The sequence below is a fragment of the Symphodus melops genome, assembly GCF_947650265.1.
Source record: "Symphodus melops genome assembly, chromosome: 12".
Lineage (NCBI taxonomy): Eukaryota > Metazoa > Chordata > Actinopteri > Labriformes > Labridae > Symphodus > Symphodus melops.
This window is the reverse complement of record NC_136702.1, coordinates 20,714,828-20,735,472: the sequence shown is the minus strand read 5'-3', so window position 1 is coordinate 20,735,472 and position 20,645 is coordinate 20,714,828. Positions and strand designations below refer to the sequence as shown.

Here is a 20,645-nt window from a genome sequence, read left to right as displayed (position 1 = left end):
TATGAATCTCAATATTGAATATAAGCATGCTTTCTTTTAATGCTTTACTTTGCAGTGTTTTCCGCAAATGTCCTCTTAATCAAAATTGTAGTTTTCAATGTGTTCTGCTGTCTAAGTTCTGCTTTGAATTCAATGACCAGAAAACAATATGACCATTGATACCACGGAGTGATAAGCATCACTGAGAGGCAAAGACAGTAGACTTCTACTGTGTGTTTTTTTCTCGTTTTTTTCTGAGCTCTTTGGCTCTTCCTGCAGGTCAAATTAGATAAGTGCAGAAATATAACCTCTGACTCTTATCTGCCACTGCACACAGACTTAAGGCTGAGATTTTGGCTGTTGAGGCAACCAAAAATGTAACACATTTGCTTTCCTATAAGCCATATGAAAAATAGCCTTTGAGGCAAATGCATAAAAAAAATAAAAAAAATTTTTTAAATAAATTTAAATAAATTAAAAAAAATCGGAAACTCGCAGGCGACAAAGAAGAAGAAAACATTTTTATTTGACTCTTTATTGACTCATATTTACAGTCATATTTGTCTCTAGTAAAGCTTTAAAAGTCAAAGATTCATTTAACCCTAGGTTGGTTTGTCGTACGCATTTTAGGGTTGAATTCCTCCTGGGTTACGCACTTTCCCCACCCATGGGCGCAGGTATGCGTACCTGCCTTTTGGAAATTTCAAACACGGAAGTTTTTTTTTTGGGACTCACACGACTTCGTCCTTCGCTGCACCTATGTTGTTTCTAGCAGATAAACACTGTACTGCTTCCTTTAAGACAGCCGTGAACTGAAGCGAAAGTAACTGTGTCCGGGCAGTGAGCTCTTTTGGACCTCCAGGAACGCGGGTCAAGCGGGAGTGCGCTCAAATGGCATCCGCTGGACCGATGATTCCGAGCGGCCCGGTGCAGGGAGCGGCGCCCCGGGATAACCTGTCTGTCCACGACAGCACAGAGAAGCTGAATCCTTCCGCTGTCAACCGCATCCTAATGGACTTCCTGATGTACTTCGGCAGGGCATTTGTCGTCTTCTACCCGGTGTACCTGACAGGATACATGGGTCTCAGTATCAGCTGGGTGCTGCTGTGCATGGTGATGGTCACCTGGTGGAAGAAAAATCGCCAGTGGAAAGACTCCCGGATCGGAACCGCCATCGAGTTTGTGGATAATGAAAAACAAGTTGTCAACAAGGAGCTACAAAGTTCCTTACAAATGGCATCATGGGTATGTATGATATAATGATAGATAAACATGTCAGACTAATGTATCAGACCACTCAAAGTTAGTATAGTGAATACATTTAAACTGCCTTGCTCAGCGGCACTTCAGAAACAAGGCATCAAACATTGAAGTCAGTCAGTAAGACCAACTTTCACACAAAGTAGCCATGCCTATCCAAGTTTTCTAAAACAACCTGAAAACACATACTGTGAGGTGTGTCACACTCTCTGTTGCCTTGACAGCGATATTTGCATGTCATGCCAGACTTGGGCTGAAATGGGTTCATCCAGCCCAATGTGCTGTTATTTGGTAACACCACACCCTCTCCCACAATGACTCATGGGAACTAGGAAAAGGGAGAGACAAAAAGAGGGGTGCTTCTGGTGTCAGAGAAATGTGTCATGCTCAATACATGTGAGAATGAAAACACATTTTAGAGTCGGGAGCAGTAAGACACGTTGTCTGTCTTATACATTTGACTGTGCTTTAACATGTGAATCAGAAGAAGATATTCTTTATTATTCTCACCATGGGGATTTTAGTGGTACACATGCACAAACAGACATGGTGAGATGGGGCGGTTCCTGAGCTAGTTGAGGTTTGGTAGCTTGCTCAAGGGCACTTTGGCAGCTACCAAACCATGTTCCAGATTAGTTCCTCGTTTGAACCGGTGACCCTCCTGAGCCTCCCTGCAGACTGAGCTACTGCGACACAATTTTACACATAGCAGGACTCATAATGTTACTTTAGTGTATTTGGATAGGGGGTGGGCTCTTAAACTCTGTTTTAGAACCTGACCCTGACCCTGTGTTTCAGTCCGTGTCTTTGATGCTGCAAAGAAACGTTGGTAAGCCCTGAATAAGAAAACTCCTTTGCTTGTCCATATCCATTCTTATAAAAGAAGGCTGTCAAATTTTCTGAAATAAGAAAAAAAAACTGGGTGGGGCCAACAGTTTTCTAAGGTTTTAATTTCACTTTCTTGCCTCATTGGCCAACTGAAGATTTGCATGACAGATCATTTATAATTACTGAAACAATAATATCCATCTTCACCACCATCATGCATGCCGCTGAGTTTGCGTAGCACAAAAGTCCACAGGCCGAATTCTACCTTACATTTGTTTTTGTTTTCTTTAAAGGTCCACTTTCCTGACGTGGAGAAAGTCAACTGGCTAAACAAGGTACAGTAGCTTCTCTTTCGTTCTCTTTCAGGTGGTATTAGATGCTCAGCATCAGCTGATAAATCAAGTCTTGTACAGTCTTGACTCTGGACAAGACTGGATTTCTTCATCTGATACAAATAAGGGATACAAACCTGCAACTCATTGCTGGTATCATTAATGTGTTGTGTTTTAAAGAAGCTCTTGAGCTGCAGTTGGTCTTTCTCATTGGACACATGCTCTCTGTCTGTCCTAAATGATAATAAAACATCATGATCTGTGTCCACCACATTTCCCTAGTTCTTGTCTACTGTTTCAGCCATCATGTTAGCCTGAAAGTCACCACCAAATTATCACCAGCTTATGTGTGGTTAGCAGAGGGTTTTTGAGCTTCATCTATTTTGGCAAATGGTTTGAATCAATGCCCTATGTATACAGGGGTCCATCTGATCCATCTTAAAGGCTGCATGTTGTGAATGCATGTCAGGCTAGTCTAATCAAGTGTTATTCTTTATTAGACTGCACTTTAGTGTGAAAAAAACATCATCCATATTAAAGGTGCAAATCGGGAACATGCATTCTGATTTATGCTATGATTGCCTGACAAGAATCCACTTACAAACCACAGTGGTCTTCTTTTTTTTTTTTTTCTATAAATGAGAAAATATTGCATGATTATGGTTTAAAACATATGATGGCGGGCACCTGAAACAGTGCCCTCAGTGCAAAAGTGAAAGGATGTTTGTTGATGGATTAAGGTGTGGAATCAAGGCGTTCATGTGCTTTGCTTTGTGTGTTCAGGTGTTGGAGCAGGCCTGGCCTTTCTTTGGGATGTACATGGAGAAATTGCTCAAAGAAAACATCCAGCCGGCTGTCAGGCTCTCCAGTCCTGCACTGAAATCTTTTTCTTTCACAAAGGTCCACTTTGGACACATAGTAAGTTTGTATTTCATGTCTTAGTCTTCATTAAAGCAGCCATTTAAATGAACCCATATATTGTTGTGTTTTGTCACACGATAACCAAATCTTTCCCCAGAGTTTGGTTTTGCTTCAGTTATAAATGATGCCAGCACACCTGTTTCTGGTCACCTGAGATTCTTGGCTCTCATTTGTTTTCCTCTCTGAATCCAGCCACTCAGGATCACTGGAATGAGAGCATTCACACATGAAGTGGATCAGAGGGAGGTTGTCCTGGACATGAACATATGGTAAGCTGGATTCATTTCTTTGTTCAAAATGTCTTTTGGTTCCTGTGTTTCAAGTTTACTGCAAATCTGAACAAGAGCCCTCCATAGCATGAGTGCATGTAGTTACTTAGTGTCCTTGAGAAGGTCTCACCATCAGTGTTCACTTTGCAGCTATGAAGGAGACGTGGACATTGATGTCGAGGTGAAGCCGCCGATCACAGCTGGTGTCAAAGGAATGAAAGTAGGATTCTTATGTTTCATCGTACATACCCGTTTATCTTTTTATATTGTTTTAGAGCTTTCAAAAATAATACTGCCTTAACATTTCATGTGCAATAATAATCATGATGCACTGATAATGAATGTGCCATAATATCCAAGGGTAAATGTACTCTATTTGTTTCTTTATTTCTGTCTGCATATGTGTGCATGAATGCGCGTGGGAATATGATCATTTGTTTTTTTTGTTTTATGTAAGCACATAAAAATGAGCAATGACATTAAAGGTATTATTTTCGCTTTAATTCTCTTAAATCGTACAGCTCGCAGGAATGATAAGGATCATTTTAGAGCCTCTGATTGGACAAGCGCCACTGGTTGGAGGAGTCACCTTTTTCTTCATCCGACGCCCTGTGAGTGCCCATGAGTTAAAGAACTCGTCATCCATTTAGCTGTGTGAATGATAGGTTTAAAGCTAACGCTAACAAAATATGTAAACGACTTGATTTGGCAGAGTCTGGAGATTAATTGGACCGGCATGACCAACCTTCTGGACACCCCCGGCTTCAGGTTAGTTGCTAAAAAGTCAAAACAGCATATTTGCTGTCCACTAGTCTGGTTTTAAACTTTCTTAATATGCAATCTGTCCACTTCAGTTCATTCTCTGAGGAGACCATTATGGACATCATCGCCTCCATGATGGTGTTGCCCAACCGCATGTGTATTCCCCTCATAGACCAGGTCAAAGTGGACCACCTGAGGTTCCCACTTCCTCGTGTAAGTAAGATGTGCCCTACGTAATGAATCTACATCATATTGTCTGCAGTCACACGCACCATTTAAAAAAATAAAATAAAAAAAACTGTGAGAAATTAAAGTAATCAAAATCCAGACGCCATGTTTCTCTTTTTCTCTTTTTTGATTACATTCCTTATCTTTTTTTTTTTTCTTCCACCTTCCCAATCTGAAGAACTTTAATAAGTCTTGCCCTCTTTTTCTGATCCTCAGGGAGTGGTCAGAGTCCACTTGCTTGGGGCCAGAGACCTTGTGGCTAAAGACACTTACATGATGGGTTTGGTGAAAGGAAAGTCAGATCCCTATGCAACTCTCCGAGTTGGAAATCGACACTTCAAAAGCAAAACAGTGAAAGAGAATCTGAACCCGACTTGGAATGAAGTGCATGAGGTAAAGTAACAGGGAAATATTCTCAAAACGGCAGTCATATTAGTATAGTTTTATAGGAATTTAGTTTCAGTCATAGAAAACTAGTGCAGGTGCACATCCAGCCCCCCCCCCCCCCCCCTGAAATTTGAATAATCTTTCCTGGGTATATTATGTTAAATCCATTCCTTTACAATTCCAATCAAGTGTATAGTTATGGATTTTAACCCTGGTGTTCCCCTAAGAAAGACTTTAATACTATCAGTTGTTTGTTACCTTATGTGCAGTTTGTCGTCCATGAGGCTCCAGGCCAAGAGTTGGAGGTGGAACTGTTTGATGAAGACACAGATAAAGATGACTTCATTGGAAAGTAAGTACCGTAAATTCCGTACTATTGAGCGCACCTGGATATAAGCCGCACCGGCTAAAAATAGGTAAAAAAATGTATTTGTACATATATAAGCCGCACTTGATTATAAGCCGCAGGTGTCCACGTTATAACAAGAGCTATTTACACAGAAAGATGTGACACAAAGACATTTTTTTAACTTTTAATGAAATACGTACTACCGGTAACATCCGCAAATATGAAGCCTACTGTAAATCCTTTATCAAACAGTGTCTGTAACGCGGCTGATGAAAAAGATTACCGTAATACATTTCACAGGAAAAAGTCCATCCATTCACTGCCTCAGAATGACTTCATTACTCACTTCCTCAGTCTCTTTTTCGTTGTCGCTGTCAGTGTCAACTTTACGTGCAGCAGCTCTGTTAGCTTCTTTGACAGCCAGTTCGATCGCCTTTAACTTGAAAGCTGTATCATATGTATTTCTCCGTGTGTTTTCCATGATGAGGGTGCGTGCATAAAGCGCAAAATGACTGATATTAAAATCCGATGTGACAAAGTCAAATGTTTTTGCGGCACAAGCTCATTGTCCCGCAAGAAAAATCCATAAATAAGCCGCATCGTTTTAAAAGCCGCAGTGTTAAAAACGTGACAAAAAGTAGCGGCTTATAGTCCGAAATTTACGGTAGCTATCACAGTCACATTGTTTCTATTGTCGACACTGCATAGAAAAAACACTTATTCTAGCAAATGCTGCATCTCAACACATCAAATAAGTGGGCAATTCATAAAAGAAGACGTTAATCCTTGATCAGACAATAAGAGGAAAAGGGAAACTGAAGCTGTTGTCTTTATTAAGAAGTCTGTCGTTACTAAACAGCAACTCCTGGTCTTTAAAAATAAAGGCAGTACAGAAGTGGAAAATCCTGCAGTTCGTCGAGTGGTTTGAGGCTGACCATGGTACAAAAAAACACATAGGTCTGATTAGCTTTTGGTATTTCTGGCACACAATGTACAGGGGGGAACTTTTTAAAAAATGACTCAGCTTTTCTCGATACTTCTTATCGATAGTTAGGTGCGTACATGATATGATTAAAAGATGCCGCCAATGACCCTCCAGATCCCCCTGCAGTAACAAATGATTGACATCATTATGGCTTCGTCCATTAATATTCAGAGTCTATGGTTGTTACTAAGGAAGCTGGCTACACTTTTTTTCCTCTTAAGATAACATGATGAGACAGGTTTCATGCACACATTTCAAACCAATATGTTCTTCCTCAAACTTAAAAGAGGATGTGTGGGGATCTTGTTTTGCGTTCCTTGTCTAGTTGTGTTTTTCGGATTCAGCCCCAACTGAGGGATGTGGCATGTGCTTGTTTTTTTTTCTTAAAGTCAGCACTGACGACTATTTTCTTCTCTGTAGGTATCATCTGGATTTGGGAGAGATAAAGAGAGAAAAAGAAATGGATCAGGTGAGGTCTTTTTTTTGTCATGAATACACCTGATAAAGTGAATTAAATGTGTGCATAGTAAATAGTAATCATCAAATGCATTTAAAGGAAAGTTCACTGTTCCCTCCTGACCATGCTGCAGCAGCATTCCTACGATGGAGAAGACCTTAGAAAAGCTCATTGCATTACTTCATTAACACCCTTTTCCTCACTTTAAAGTCTGATTATGACTCATCCTGGTGATTCATGAATCTCTCCCTGTTGTAGTGGTTTCCTCTGGATGGGGTCCAGAACGGAGAAGTTCACCTGATGCTCCAGTGGTTTTCCCTACAGACTGATCCCAACCTTAATACAGAGGTAGCTTTATTGTTGCCCGCATTAGTACCTTTATTATTCTAATGATATTTACGTTCATTATCATCAGGCAGGATGTGGTTTAGTCATGTGTTGGCCTCTTCTGTCCCTCTCCTTTAGTCTACAGATGGCTTTGCTTGTGCTATGCTTGCAATATATCTGGACAATGCATCAAACCTACCAGTAAGTGTTACTTAAAGATGTTTTTTTTTTCTTTCTAAAGATCACCTAATGCAACATGGAGAGGTAAACATGCTGATTTGTGTTCTTTTGTTTGTGTCCAGAAAGACCACAAAGAGATCGCAGAGCATAGGAAACATGGGAAGCACTCAAACGAAGCTCGGGTAAGACGAATGCTCCCATTATGCACCGAAAGTGTACTGTTGTGTTAAGTAGCTAATGGAAAAATTGCAGAGCAAAATGTGATTAGTATTTTAAGTTCCTTTTCTGCCTCCATTTTAATACAAGCCACTAAGTCTTAGAGCAAACTGTGAAGAGGAAACGCAGAAGAACAAGCTGTTTGTTTGATGCTTTTTTATCAATCGTTGTTTTAAATCTTGATCTGAGACGAAAGCCACGGACATATCAGGTGTTTGATGTTGTTGCTCCAGCTGTACATGTCCCAGAGTGAAGCTGGTATTTCCTGTTGGTTAGGTGCATGCCTGTCATTTTATGTGGGTGTGTTATAACTAGTGTTTAGGTTGCTTCATCGCTCCCGTAACCTGACACGGTTCACTGAGAGTTTCCCAGCTGAAAGTAACAAATGGAAAAATGCTGATTACTTGAACATATTTATGTTAAAGACTTATCTTATGTCTACTCTCATTTGTTGCAACTAATGTTGCAGTCTCTGTCACATTTTATCTAAAATCTGTGCTCATGTTATAAACCCTGTTCATCTGGTGTGATTTAAGCAAAAGTGATTGAATAGTGAGTTATTTAAGGACACATTATGACCCGGCCCTTTTCACAAGTTACTCAAGTTATCGGCAGTTATTGTGTCAGAGTGCTCTCTACTGGTCATGTGTAAAAATACAGTCAGAAAAGGAGCAGTGACGTATTCTTCTTATTGAAACGTGTGATTTTTTTGGATCAAATGTGTTCTTTCAAAAGTAGTCAGGTGAATTATTCACATCCACAGGCGAAACATTCGTTATGATGGGGTTTAAAGGTCATTCAGTCAAAAGTTTATTTATATTTGAGTCTTAGCCAACATGTTGAATAGTTTTTCTTCAACCATTTGTGTTAGGAAAACCTTTTAGATGAAGACGTGATGATGTATTTTTCTTCAGTACTAACCAGAAGTGAATTTCTATTTATTATTCCACTGTATTTTTTAAAGTAATTACTTTGCAAACCAAAATTAAGAACACAAAACATGTTTCAAATGAAAAAAACAAAAACAAAACACAGTTCATGATCACATCTTCTGAAATGTAAAGATTTGCTGCTTTAGATAAGAATTTTCTTGAAAATAAAATTAAATCCACAAATAATAACCTGGGAAACATCCTTTGCTCTAATGCATGATGTTGTAGACTGACATTAAAGTATAAAACCAAAAGTGGCAATTAGGCTTAAGATCAGCATAACTAAAGTACTTTCAACTTCAGGGTACCGTTCCTCATCGTTTGTAGTGTTATAAGCTTTTAATTGTATTATGTGTAAATGTTTTTCGGTGTTGTTTTGTTTCTTTTACTGAACCAGGAATTAGTCCACACCTTTGAATTTATCTTTCCAAGATGAGCATCAGCGATGCTAATAGCAGCTAACACCAACTCCACTCACATTCCTTTCCAGTAGAGAAACGTGTTCTTGTCAGAGTTTTTGCCAGCACACACACATCTGTTTTAGCTGTATCTCAGCTGCTGTTGTGTGTCTGCTGTGTATTAGGGATTGGAACGCAAACCTGCCCAACCTGGAAGGCTTTAGACTACTTGTTGATAATCCCCCAACGTTAGCTTACTGCTGGTAGCATTTTTAAATGAGACAGCTAGCAGAATTATAACAAAAGGGTAATATGGGAATCAAACCGTAAATGCAAGTGGCTTAAATGAATTGCTCACCGTGAGTTGTTTTGCTCATGAGTTTACCTGCTGACTCTGGTTTGAGACATTTTTGTGTTTATGTTTGTTTGTCATTTGCATATAAAGGTACAGACACAAAACAACCTGTTCTGATAGAGGGGTCTATAGGCATGATCAAATACAGGATCAGAGTGGATCTTTAGCAAAGAACTTCACAGACATGTTTTGGGGACCTTTGAGCCTTACTTAAACTGCTTAAAAAGGACATTAGTATGTGACCTTTAAACATAACAAAATAACAAATGTGAAGGAAAACTTGTTTACTGTAAAATACATTTATTTATTTGCTCTCTTTTAGCTAACAAAGAGACATGCTGGGCCCAGCTCTTATGTGGAATTTTCCGTTGATGATGATGTACAAAAAAGCAAGGTATGAGTCTCTTTTGATAAAAATTCATGAACATTTTGTCTTTAATTGGTTTGATGAATCGGTTTGATGAATATTAATCATAGTAGTTTTTTGTTTTTTTTATCAATTTATTGTTTTGTTTTGTTTTTTTCCCACAGGTTGTGTTTGCGTCCAAAGATCCGGTGTGGGAGGAAGGCTTCACCTTCTTTGTGCATAGCGTCAAAACACAACAGCTTAGTATTCAGGTTCGCCTTTACATCTTTACAAACTACTATGTTTTTTTTCTGAAGTGACCCAGCTGTTCTCCACGTTTGCTTTCATCACCGTTAAATATTTTAAAATAAAATTGAGGTTGGCATGTTCCAACATTTTTCTCTTCCTCATTTCTCAAATCGAAAAAGAGCTGAGAAATATCTTCAAATTGTTATTGGTAACTGCTGCTAATGTTGTCTTCATACTTATCAGACTGCCTTTGTTACTTGTCACCTTATCGCAGTATAACTTTAAAATGAGGAGAAAACCTGTGAAGTAAATCCTAAACAAACCTGTACCTTTGTTGAACTTTCAAAAAGCCTCAAGAAGACTGAAACTTTTCACACTCTGCTCTTGTTGTCCAGATAAAAGAGCATGAGAAGAAGTCTCAGCTTGGTGTGTTAAACATTCCCCTCAGTCGCCTCCTCAACACCTCCAACATGACTCTGGACCAGCTTTTCAAGCTGGAGCGCTCTGGAGCAAACAGCCAGATCAAGCTGAAAGCCACTCTCAGGGTGGGTTCATTATATTAACAAGCATACTCACATATTTAGTGCTCAGTACTTATATACAGTCTCATGTATGCATTGCAAAAATCTGATATGATTTCAGCATCATCTAGATCTCTGTAACTTTCAATTTGAATATTTTTACGTTGTGTCATTGACATTAGTCACTTCCTGTGTCCCGTGATAGATCCTTTCTTTGGAAAAGCCTCCCCCCAAGATCATCCTCAAGCCCCCTCCACATGCCAAACAACAAGGACCAACAAACCCAGGAGTTAATGCATCAGAATCCACTGCCCCCTTTCCAACGTCCTCCTCTCAAACACTTTCCTCCCAAACTCAAGCCTCATCTCCGTCCCAGCCGGCAGATTTCCAGAACGGCTCAAATATGAACTACTTAAATCACCGCCGTGGCTCTTTCCTGGCTTCTGAAACCCATAAGTCACCTTCGTCTACATCTAACATGCGCCGCTATGACTCCCACAGCCTGCTGTCGGAGAACTCCATGGCTTCGTCACGTTTGGATCTTTCAGATGGAGCATCCTATCCAGAGTGAGTAACACTTGTTATTTTGTCGACTTAAAAACTTCCTATGGATGTTTAAGGGCAGGGACAATAAAAGTGACTTCTTTAAATGTTTATTCACGACAGAGCCATCAGGAATCATCAAGGTTCGTTTGGGGAAGTCAACCTGAGTGTACGCTATGCTACTCTGAGGAAAAAACTCATCATCCTGGTCAACTGCTGCAGGTACAGTAATCCCAGCCTTCAAGCACCCTTCATACCTTGCAATATAGCCTACTCAGTGTAGATTCTAAACTCTGTTTTTCAAAATAATATTGAACTCTTGGACTCACAAAATATGTAACCATCCAGTTGTTCAAACGCAGTGAGGTTGCTATTTTGGCTTAGTATGAAGGGAAATCACCTTGCCATAATTGTCTTTCAGTCCAAAGGTCACTTAAACAGTTATTTAAGAATGCTTACAACAGACTGTATTTGACTGATTCCCTCATAATTAAAAAAGACAACTATTTTCAAATTTACACAGCTAAGGACCCATGTCCGTCTAGGACATAAAAGCTCCGGCTGTGCTTAATAAAGCATTTGACAGCCGCTGTATGACCATGACTGCTCTGTTGCTTTTTGCTGTATGTTTTAAATTTGAGATTGTTTGTACCCGAGCAGACACAATCCGCAGGCGGCAAAAATGTGGGGAATATCTTTCATTTGAAAAAGAGTGCCCGTGACGTTGCCTGTCTGAAATGTTGAAAGATTTTTTAACTGAAGCGCTTGGAGCTGCAGTGCAAAAAAAAGGTGTATCGCTCAGAATAAAGAAGCTTGGTCTTTTCTCCGGGCGGCTATCTGCTTCTGCAAATCTTCTCTCCATATTGAAAAGAATTTAAACAAGACACTGGATAGATATTCATAAAAGACTATGACAGAGTAAAGCCCTTGCTGAAAACCTGTTTTTTTTTTTTGTACCTGTTACCTTCAGGAACTTATTCCCATGCAGTGAAAATGGCACAGACTCTTATATCCGTCTGTATTTACTCCCCGACCAAACCTGGAGACATCGCAAGAAGACACATGTGAAGAAGAGGACAATCAATCCTGCCTTCAATGACAAGTAACCTCAGGAACTTATCACACATTTGATGAGCTACATTTTGTTCGATTGCTTTTTGACTGTTTCTTGAACTTGCTGTTTTTCTACCAACTCTCCTTGATCAAAGGTTTGAGTTTGATGTGTCACTTGAAGAAGCACAAACCAGGAAGTTGGACGTGTCAGTGAAAAATAACAAGATGTTATTTTCACGCGAGAGAAAGGACATCGGCATGGTAGGAAAATCTTTTTGTGGTATAGTCCACACTCATGCAGTTGGCAACATATTCCCTATAATAACTGATCCTTCATGTTCTGCTCCTGTCCACAGGTGTTGATTGATTTGTCACAGATGAATCTCATTAACGGCGACACACGATGGTATGATGCCTATTTTTCCTCTATTCCGTGATTTGAGTGAAATAATGCTTGTGTAGTTTTTAGATTTTAAAGAACCAAAGCAATGAATCCAAGAACTAATACTTCTTATTTTGTAAATTGTTTTGCTATATTTATATTCACAAACCTTTTCTGCCAGGAAAATGAAAATATTTTCAAGCCTCCTCACCTCTCACCGTACACATCGACATACACTACACACACTGTCATACACGCTCTTTGCTAACAGATACTGATAAAAGACGACTCTTGGGACGCCTGTAGCCTCGTGGTTATGTTGTGTGTCCTGTGTATAGAGGCTGTAGTCCTTGTCACAGCCGTGGGTTTTACATTAAGCATGTCATGCCCCACTCTCTCCTCCCAATATTTCCTGTCTAATGAAGACAAAAATAGCAGAACAAAAGTGGAGTCTAAAAAAGACTTGAGAAATCTCACTGTTGTGAGCTAATAACCTTGATGCCATACAGACAGCCTGAACGTATTATTATTATTTTTTTTTAATGTAATTTAAAAAATATAAATTGGTTACATAGCGTATCTAAAAAAACAAAAAAACAACTTGAATTTACTGTGGACCCTGACTTTTCTGTATTTCATGAGGCAGGCAGCCTACCAAGAGATTCTTTTGGGTCCAAACACAAACCTGATTCACCTGTCTTGATTTTTCACTTTTGACTTTTTTGAAAACCTCATTACATATTTGACCTTTTTTCTTCTTCTTTAAATGTATTACAGTTTAGTTACTTTTATTTGTACACTGTTTGCTGGCTGGTTAGTAAAATCTGCTATTAGATACTATAGATTTAAGAGCCACAATGCATTGTGTGGCAGTTGAGTACAACTAGTGATCTTCTGTATCAATACTACATCATGGCTGATCTTGTATAAATCTGGTCTCTTCTCATATACATGAAATTAATCTATGAAAAAACATATACAGAATTTAAAGAATCTCATTTAACCTTTTTTTTTTAGGTATAATCTACAGGCCGTAGAGGAATTTGAGGGGGGAACATACTTTGTTTGGGTCAAAAGCTGAAATGTGTTTTTCTGTTATTTTCTATGGAGGAGAGCCTCAACAAAACAGGCACTGTCATTGTTTTGGGCTCTTTTGTGGTGTGACATATTTTACACTTTTTCATTTTAAGGATTTAAAGGAGGTACACTTTGAGATACATTTTAACATGTGCTACATGAAGTCCCTCTTTGTTGTGTCGCTATGGCAATACAAGTTTGAAATTATGCATTCCATGAAAATCACTGTGACATCATAGCATCGTAAAAAAGCTTTAACCCTGTTTGTCTACTTCGAGTTTTGTGGGTTGAGATAGTGGTGAGAGGTAGTTGTGAAAGAGAGTGGTGAGAGATTAGTGTATTCAAAGCGTTCTGAAGTTGTTTTGTCTTGTTTGTTTATTTGTTTGTTTGTTTTGTCCGTGTTGTTCCGTGTTACCTGTTTCTGTATTTTAATACAGAAACTGATTTATCATGGACTTCATGGAGGGAGGTGGAGGAGTCTACACGCCGATCAGGGTGTTGTTCGAGACTCCAATTTATGAACGCGCCCAGCAGATCTGTTGGCACATTCAGTCGTTCAAAGTGAAGGTTGCAGTGGTGGCTGAACTTTTAAACCTTCAACAGAGGGAGCAGCTCTCCTCTGAGCTTACTGTTGAAGCGATGGCTGACCTGCTGATGGAGGAAAGCAAGAAATCCCTGAGAGTCCAGCTCTGGGAATTTGAAATGGATGATTTTGACGAAGAGGAGGTGAAGCCTCTTCTTAAGCTGGTGTGGGAGGTTAATACCAGCATGCAGAGGAGAGATGTCGAGTTTCAAGCAAAAAGACTGCTTGACACTCCAGAGGACATTCCTCCCTCCTATAAACATCCGAAGATCCTCAGTCAGGCACACAAATATGCCAGGATCCTGGTGGAGCAGCAACAGGATCCTCCCATCTCCAATCTGTTGAGCCCACAGGAAGTGGTCCTGGATTTGGTACCCAGAATCCTGCAGTGCCTCTGGGTGCCTAAAAAAACCACATCCAGCGACATGCCCTCCCAGAAACTCTCTGAAATGGCTGTAAGCGTCACTAAAGCTGTTCTGGATGGAGTCTCCACCACTTTACTGTCTACCACGGTCCTTCATGCCACCTACTCTCGATCAGAAAGAGACGATCTGATCCACTCAATTGAGGGAAAGATCAGGCAGATGTACCCTCCGGATACTCTGAGGAGGAAGTTAAACAGCTTTGAGGCAGAGGTGTTGAAAGTCATCACAAGTGTTGCAGTGGAACACATCTGTGTGCTATTTGAGCCTCAGACTCACTCAGACATACCTTCTGATGAACTTCCAGCCATTGCTGCTGTCCAGGAGTCATTGAACAGAAGCCAGGCTACACAGAGCCCAGCTCTGCCTGTAACCCTGCCATCTAATGGCACAGATTTAGACTTGGAGGGTAAGGTAATGGATGTGAAACCTCTCAGAGAACCATCCTCTCTTTTGACTCCTCTGGATAAAACTGCTCTCCGTCTGAGTAATGCTGGACTTCCTGGCCTCATCAGCATCGATGAACAAGCACAACAGAAAATGCCTGTTCATGTTACCGTGCCCGCTGAAGCATTTGTTACTGCTTTAGTCCTGGGTAGTGAGGTTATGGATGATGAGCCCAACCAAGAACCAGAACCAATTATGACACTTTCTCCACCACTTCCTTCAGCTAATGCTGATGAACCTTCTGCCTTAAGCCAGGCCATTCAAGACGAGCCTGTACTAGGCCAGGAATTAAACTCTGCTGCAACACTGTTGCCACTACCTCCTGATACCCTGCCAGCTGAACCTCCAGCTATGATTTCAGTCTTGGGATGTGAGGTTGATGATAATCCACCCAGTCAAGATCTAGGCACTGTTATTGTGCAAGCTCCAGCACTTATTGAAGAGGATAAGGAGGAACTCTGTGTTATTGCTGAGGCTAACCTTCAAGATCCTTTACCAGGCAATGAACCATACTGTGCTGCTGTGGAGTGGTCACTACTACCTCCTCCCGATCCCCAACCAGCTGAACCCCCAATCATGGTGTCAGTTGTGGGGGGTCAGGTTTGGATAAAGCAGCCTAGCCGAGAAGACACCAGTTTGCCAGCCCTGCCACCAAACGCAAGCTATGCTGATGCTGACAAAACCTTTGCTGTCACCCAGGCTACACAAGAAGAGCCTCTCCAAGTCTCTGCTGAGATACAAACTCAGTCACAGCATGTAACCCCGCCAGCTGGACCTCCAGCAACGGTTTCAGTCCTGAGGGGTGAGGTGATAAATAAGCAGCCCAGCAGAAGACGAGCTCTTCAAAACTCCAACAATGTGGTGCAGGATGAGATCCCGGAGACTGGAATTCAAAGCTGGCTCGAATGGTTTGGAAAAGCTTTCTACTGCTGCATCCTGCCTGAAGAACAAGACTGAGAATTATTCTGGTCGACAGTCACTGTCGCTATATATGAATAAATGTTACTGTCACAGTAATCAATTTATGCTTCCATTGCAGTCAATTGGCATCAGCGAGTCTCATTGGTAGTAATTGTGATGTTGTTTAGACAAAGTGTTAAGAGTAGAGGACTGTTCAAGAACATTAATCAACAACAAATATCTAAGGTCAGGTTTAGTCAAGGTACCGGTTTTTCTAGCTCTGGAGAAAAGTGTATTTCTTTATTTTACTTCAATTTTGTGTTGTTTACTACTAATGCTTCACATAAGAACACTTGACAAAAAAACGATGTATCGTACAAACTGCTGTGTGTGACATGACACAGAGTCAAAAGGAGCAAAGTCAGGGACACACTTGCTGTAAGTGATTACTTTTGCTTTGGAAAGCCAGGAGGGGAATCAGAAAAGTTACGAAACATTTCTTTTTCTGTCGACACTTGTTGACAAATATTCATTGCCATCCATCCATAAAAAAAAAATACATTTGAAATAAAAATGTGAATGTCTTAGTGAAAGTAAATGAAAACAGAACTTGTTACTATTGATACACTACTGGTATTTCTTGATTAATAAAGTAAAAAAAAAAAAAAAACTTCACACCTTCATGACATAGATTACATGTCTATGGTTTGTAAAAGAGCTGACTGGTGATGTTCGCGTCAAGAAATGACACTGATATTGTAGCTACACTGATGATGTAACAAGTTGAAGAAATGCTGCTGAGAGACGGGTTAGCACTGTGTGTTAGTGCATGTTTGACATTTGGAGCTGCAGCTGTGCTGTTCTTCTACAACACTGAATCGCAATCTGTATTCACAAACTGTCATCGGGGAATCAATATGAATGTACAAAGCTGTAATGAGGGATTAGCTTAGTTGGTGTCTCTGCTGTAACTGGATGTTTTGGTTGACTCGGGATGTTTCTGGTAAGGAAGTGGATTTGTTTCCAATGACGCAGGGGACTTTGGCAGTGGATAACATTCAGCGATTTGGAAGCCGGACAAACCAGTGAATACTGCTGATAAAGACCTAGAAGCAAAGAAGAAAAAAATGTATTTATAAAGAGTCGAAAACGAGGGTGAAGGTTGCGAATTGATTGTTTTTTTTTTCATTACAATAAATGAAATACTGTCAAACTGCTTGCAGTGTAGTTGCAAGCAGTAACTGACACGCTAACCCTGCAGTCGTTGTGAACTTCTGGTGGCGATGAGCCCAGGACGAGGGGCCCAATGGGAATGTTTACAAGCTTCAAGGAACATTGCTTCAGACTCTGTCTTTAAAGAACAAGATCTAACTTCTTATTTTACAAGCTGAAAGGAAGGCAGACTTTGGACATCACTAGACAGAGGCAGGTTCATTTTTTAGTCTCTCTTCTGGGGGTACACTCACAGTTGGATTTTCATCTGTGAGAATGCACAAAGTCAATTTTAAAAACGTAAAACATTTGTTTTAGGCTGATTTTAAAAAAACATGAATAAAATGACAAATACGCTTTGACCCAAGTCTGTTTGAAGAGAAAGTACATTACAATTTCTTTTACTAAGTTTCCTTTTATGAATTAATCCTGTTTCTTTTTCCTCTTCAGGTTTGAGCTCACATTGCCTGGGCTGAAGAAAACCAGCTAGTGGTGAGGGCAGTAAAATGTGTGTTACAGCTTAAACAGCAGCTCCTCGACCTCTGCAAGGAGAACAGTTGGCCTGATAAATGCTTGGAGTTGCATTTTTCTTTTTCTTTTTTATCATGGCAAATCAGAGATGGGATTTTCCAAAAGAAACTCTTCGCCCTTTTCTGGATACTGTACATTTATATAGCTTAACTGAATCTTGATGAATGATAGCCATGTTTAAAGTCTTAGAGTGTTAACGTGTATCTTGTCCCATTAATATGATCAGATAATTATCTTAAACAGACTAACGGATTGTTGCTTGTTCAAGTTGAAAAGCAGAGGCCAACTTCTATTGAATTACAATTCTTTCACCACATCTTTCTTTTTTGCTGTAGGGAATATCATTTTCATAAAGTTATTGCGGTATATTTTTGGCTCTGAAGAGAAACAAGCTTGATGCCCTTATAAAGTATATTGTTGTTGTGACAGGCATGTTTTATTGTAGTTTATGTGAGTGATAGTTATCCTTTTGTAGTTTTCCTGTAAATAGCCGTGTGAATAGTTTTTATTTAATATAAGAAGGCAACGACTCTTGGCAAGAAGAAGCAAAATGTTTTACATAGAAATAAAATTCAATACAGATGAGCATGCAGGAAAGCAAAGCATGCAGAATAAGATTTAGCTCTTCACTTTAGGGAGCATTGACCAAAGTTATTGGAGTGAAGGTGGCATATTTTAAAGCAAACATTCTCAGAAGTTTCAGCTGTTTATTAATGTAAAAAATACTCACACAACTTCTGTGACTTGTGTGGCTTTTTAACAACTTAATAAAAATCCTTTGTTATCTTTAAAGTTTGAAAATGATTTCCTTGACAGTTTCTAAACAAAGGTTCTTCGTAGGTCTCTATCTTGATTACCAGAGACGTAGATGAACAAGTGATGCTAAAAATGTTATTGGCTGCTTAATGTTTAAAATCGAGCAAAGCATTTGCTAATGACAAGTACTGTAGACCGTAGTCGTCATGACAACTGTAAATCAAATGAATTGAATTTGGAGTTGATTGGTTTCTAGAGTAGACCATGTCACAGCACAGAGATAAACCACTTTTGTTTCTGTTTTTTTAAACAACTCAATGACTTTAAACACAAATACACCTAAAACAAAGATCATTAACTGAGAAGATGTTTTTCTCTCTCTTCCTGGCTACGAGGAACAAGAACAACAGTGCTGTGCTTGTTTACCAAAGTGAGCTGACCTTTTGTATGTTAGGAGGGACCTTTATAAAAAAAACAAGAACAAACTTCACATTTATTTTGAGTATGGACTCTTAACTTCAGGGCACAGTTACAGAATGTGGATTTAAAGAGGGATCACATCTGATGAATGACACCTTCAGTAAACCAACACGTTAGACTCCGCAGGTATTCTGTCATGATCTGGTTTTGTACTTTTGTATATTTTTTCAGATTTTCTCATTCTCCAATGGAGTTTATTTCCCTTGTGTGTTTCCTAGTTTCGTTTTAGTTTTTCCTGCTTTTATTTTGTATTTGTGTGTCCTTGTGTTCTAATGCTTAATGTTGTAACTTTCTTGAGTTGTATGTGTTTCGAGATGTATTTCGGGGTTCTTGTCTTGTTTTTTCTCCTGCCTCTGTGTGATTTCCCTCCAGTCCTGATTGCCTTCATTGTCTTCCCCCGTGTCTTTTGTCCCACATGTCTTTGATTCCACCATGTCTATTTAAAGTCTCAGTGTTCCTTCGCTCTTGTTTTCGCTCTCTGTCAGTCTTAACTGTGCTTCCTAGTGACTGCAAATGTTTTCCTAGTGGCTCCTTGTTTTCCTTTTTGAATTTTGTTTTTCTTTTTGTGAAATTAAATGTTTTACTTCGGTATGTGCAATTGGGTCCAGTTCTTTGTATTCCACTTCATGACAGTTTCTTGCCCATGTGTGCAAGGTTTAGTTCTGTCTTATTGCTGTTCTGCCTTTATGGGCAAACCTTTAAGATGTACAAAGACTTTTTTTACAAAGAAGTTTAAATGCCATCTGCACTACTGTAGATTTCTGTTTGAAAATTCAGCATATATTCCCAAAACACAGGACCCTGCTTAAGGTGAAAATGTTTTCCTGTTGTGAGTTAATACTGTGACACTGTCCTGCGATGGTTGTCTTAAATTATGACATTTTGAGGTAACACTTAGATTTTTTTGTCTCAGTATTTTGACTTTGTTATATTTTCACATTGTCTACTGTATCCTAGTTTCAGTCTTCTGATATTCTGTACTGTTTGTATGCTCCTTCCTAATATCATGTTCCAAACATAAAGCTGGATCCATAGGATGTTGTCCTCTTCTAAAACCACATGGTATTTAAACATGTATCCTTTATTTGCCATGTAAACATGTAATTGATCATTTTCTCCATTATGTTAACGCAGCTGGTCTGTAGCACTCTGGACTTGTACAATCTTTTTGTGGCTCGTAAATTAGAGCTATGACAGACTCATTCCAACTTTTCCACACTCTGTTTTATAATTCAATTCAAATATCCTGAGATGCTTCACTGAGATGGTTTATCGTTCTCATTCATATCAAATCTGATCCTTGTCTGGAGCTAACATGGTGTTTTTATTGAGTGATTGGCTGAGTTCTGTTTTTATAAATGGCCTAATTGATACATCATTGATTTCTTCCTCATGCTTTAATATGACTTTCTCTGCTTTTTTCCCCTCCTTCACTCATATTTTCTGAACTGTGGATTTCAAGTTGTGTTTTCCCCTCTGCTGTCCCACTCTTCCCTGCCTTCCATCATTCATCTGCTCCCAGGATCTTTTAATACCCATAAATGTCTCAGCTCCATTCACAATTATTTAGATTTTTTCAGCTGTTTTGTTTCAAGTGATAGGTACAATTTATCACATAAGTCACACAACCAGCGTATCTATTGTCAGTGCTGGATTTATTTCCTCTTTTCAACCTACCATTGCTGTTGACGTCTTGTGTACTTCTTCAGTTTCCTCCCTTCTGCTTTGTCCTTGACCTCTTTTCATTGCCTCTGCGTTTCTGATGTTTACTACTTTCACATGTTCAATCTCCACAGCATGAATGTCAGTCCAACTCCAGCACCACCATAAGTTACCTGGTTTTGCCCACCACAGTTACATTTAACTTGCTTGTTATGTCTCTACAGTCTTCTAATCCACTCACCTCAGCCCCACAAATACAGTTTGAGCTTTTTCAAATCCTCATCGACAGAAATACCTGTTATACTCCTCGCACTAC

General features: G+C 39.5%; 1 protein-coding gene across 1 annotated transcript; it reads left to right on the top strand.

Moving 5' to 3' along the window:
- Nucleotides 1-591: 591 nt before the first annotated feature.
- Nucleotides 592-19,258, top strand: esyt3 (extended synaptotagmin-like protein 3). The gene is made up of 23 exons (XM_079357202.1): nucleotides 592-1,224; nucleotides 2,361-2,402; nucleotides 3,183-3,317; nucleotides 3,513-3,589; nucleotides 3,740-3,809; nucleotides 4,111-4,200; nucleotides 4,302-4,357; nucleotides 4,444-4,564; nucleotides 4,796-4,972; nucleotides 5,236-5,318; nucleotides 6,721-6,769; nucleotides 7,016-7,105; nucleotides 7,223-7,285; nucleotides 7,387-7,446; nucleotides 9,488-9,559; nucleotides 9,697-9,783; nucleotides 10,156-10,305; nucleotides 10,487-10,848; nucleotides 10,948-11,046; nucleotides 11,795-11,926; nucleotides 12,033-12,138; nucleotides 12,234-12,283; nucleotides 17,351-19,258. The coding sequence occupies exons 1-23, from the start codon at nucleotides 871-873 to the stop codon at nucleotides 17,388-17,390; spliced, it is 2,565 nt and encodes an 854-aa protein (XP_079213328.1). The 5' UTR covers nucleotides 592-870; the 3' UTR covers nucleotides 17,391-19,258.
- The last annotated feature ends 1,387 nt before the right edge of the window (nucleotides 19,259-20,645 follow it).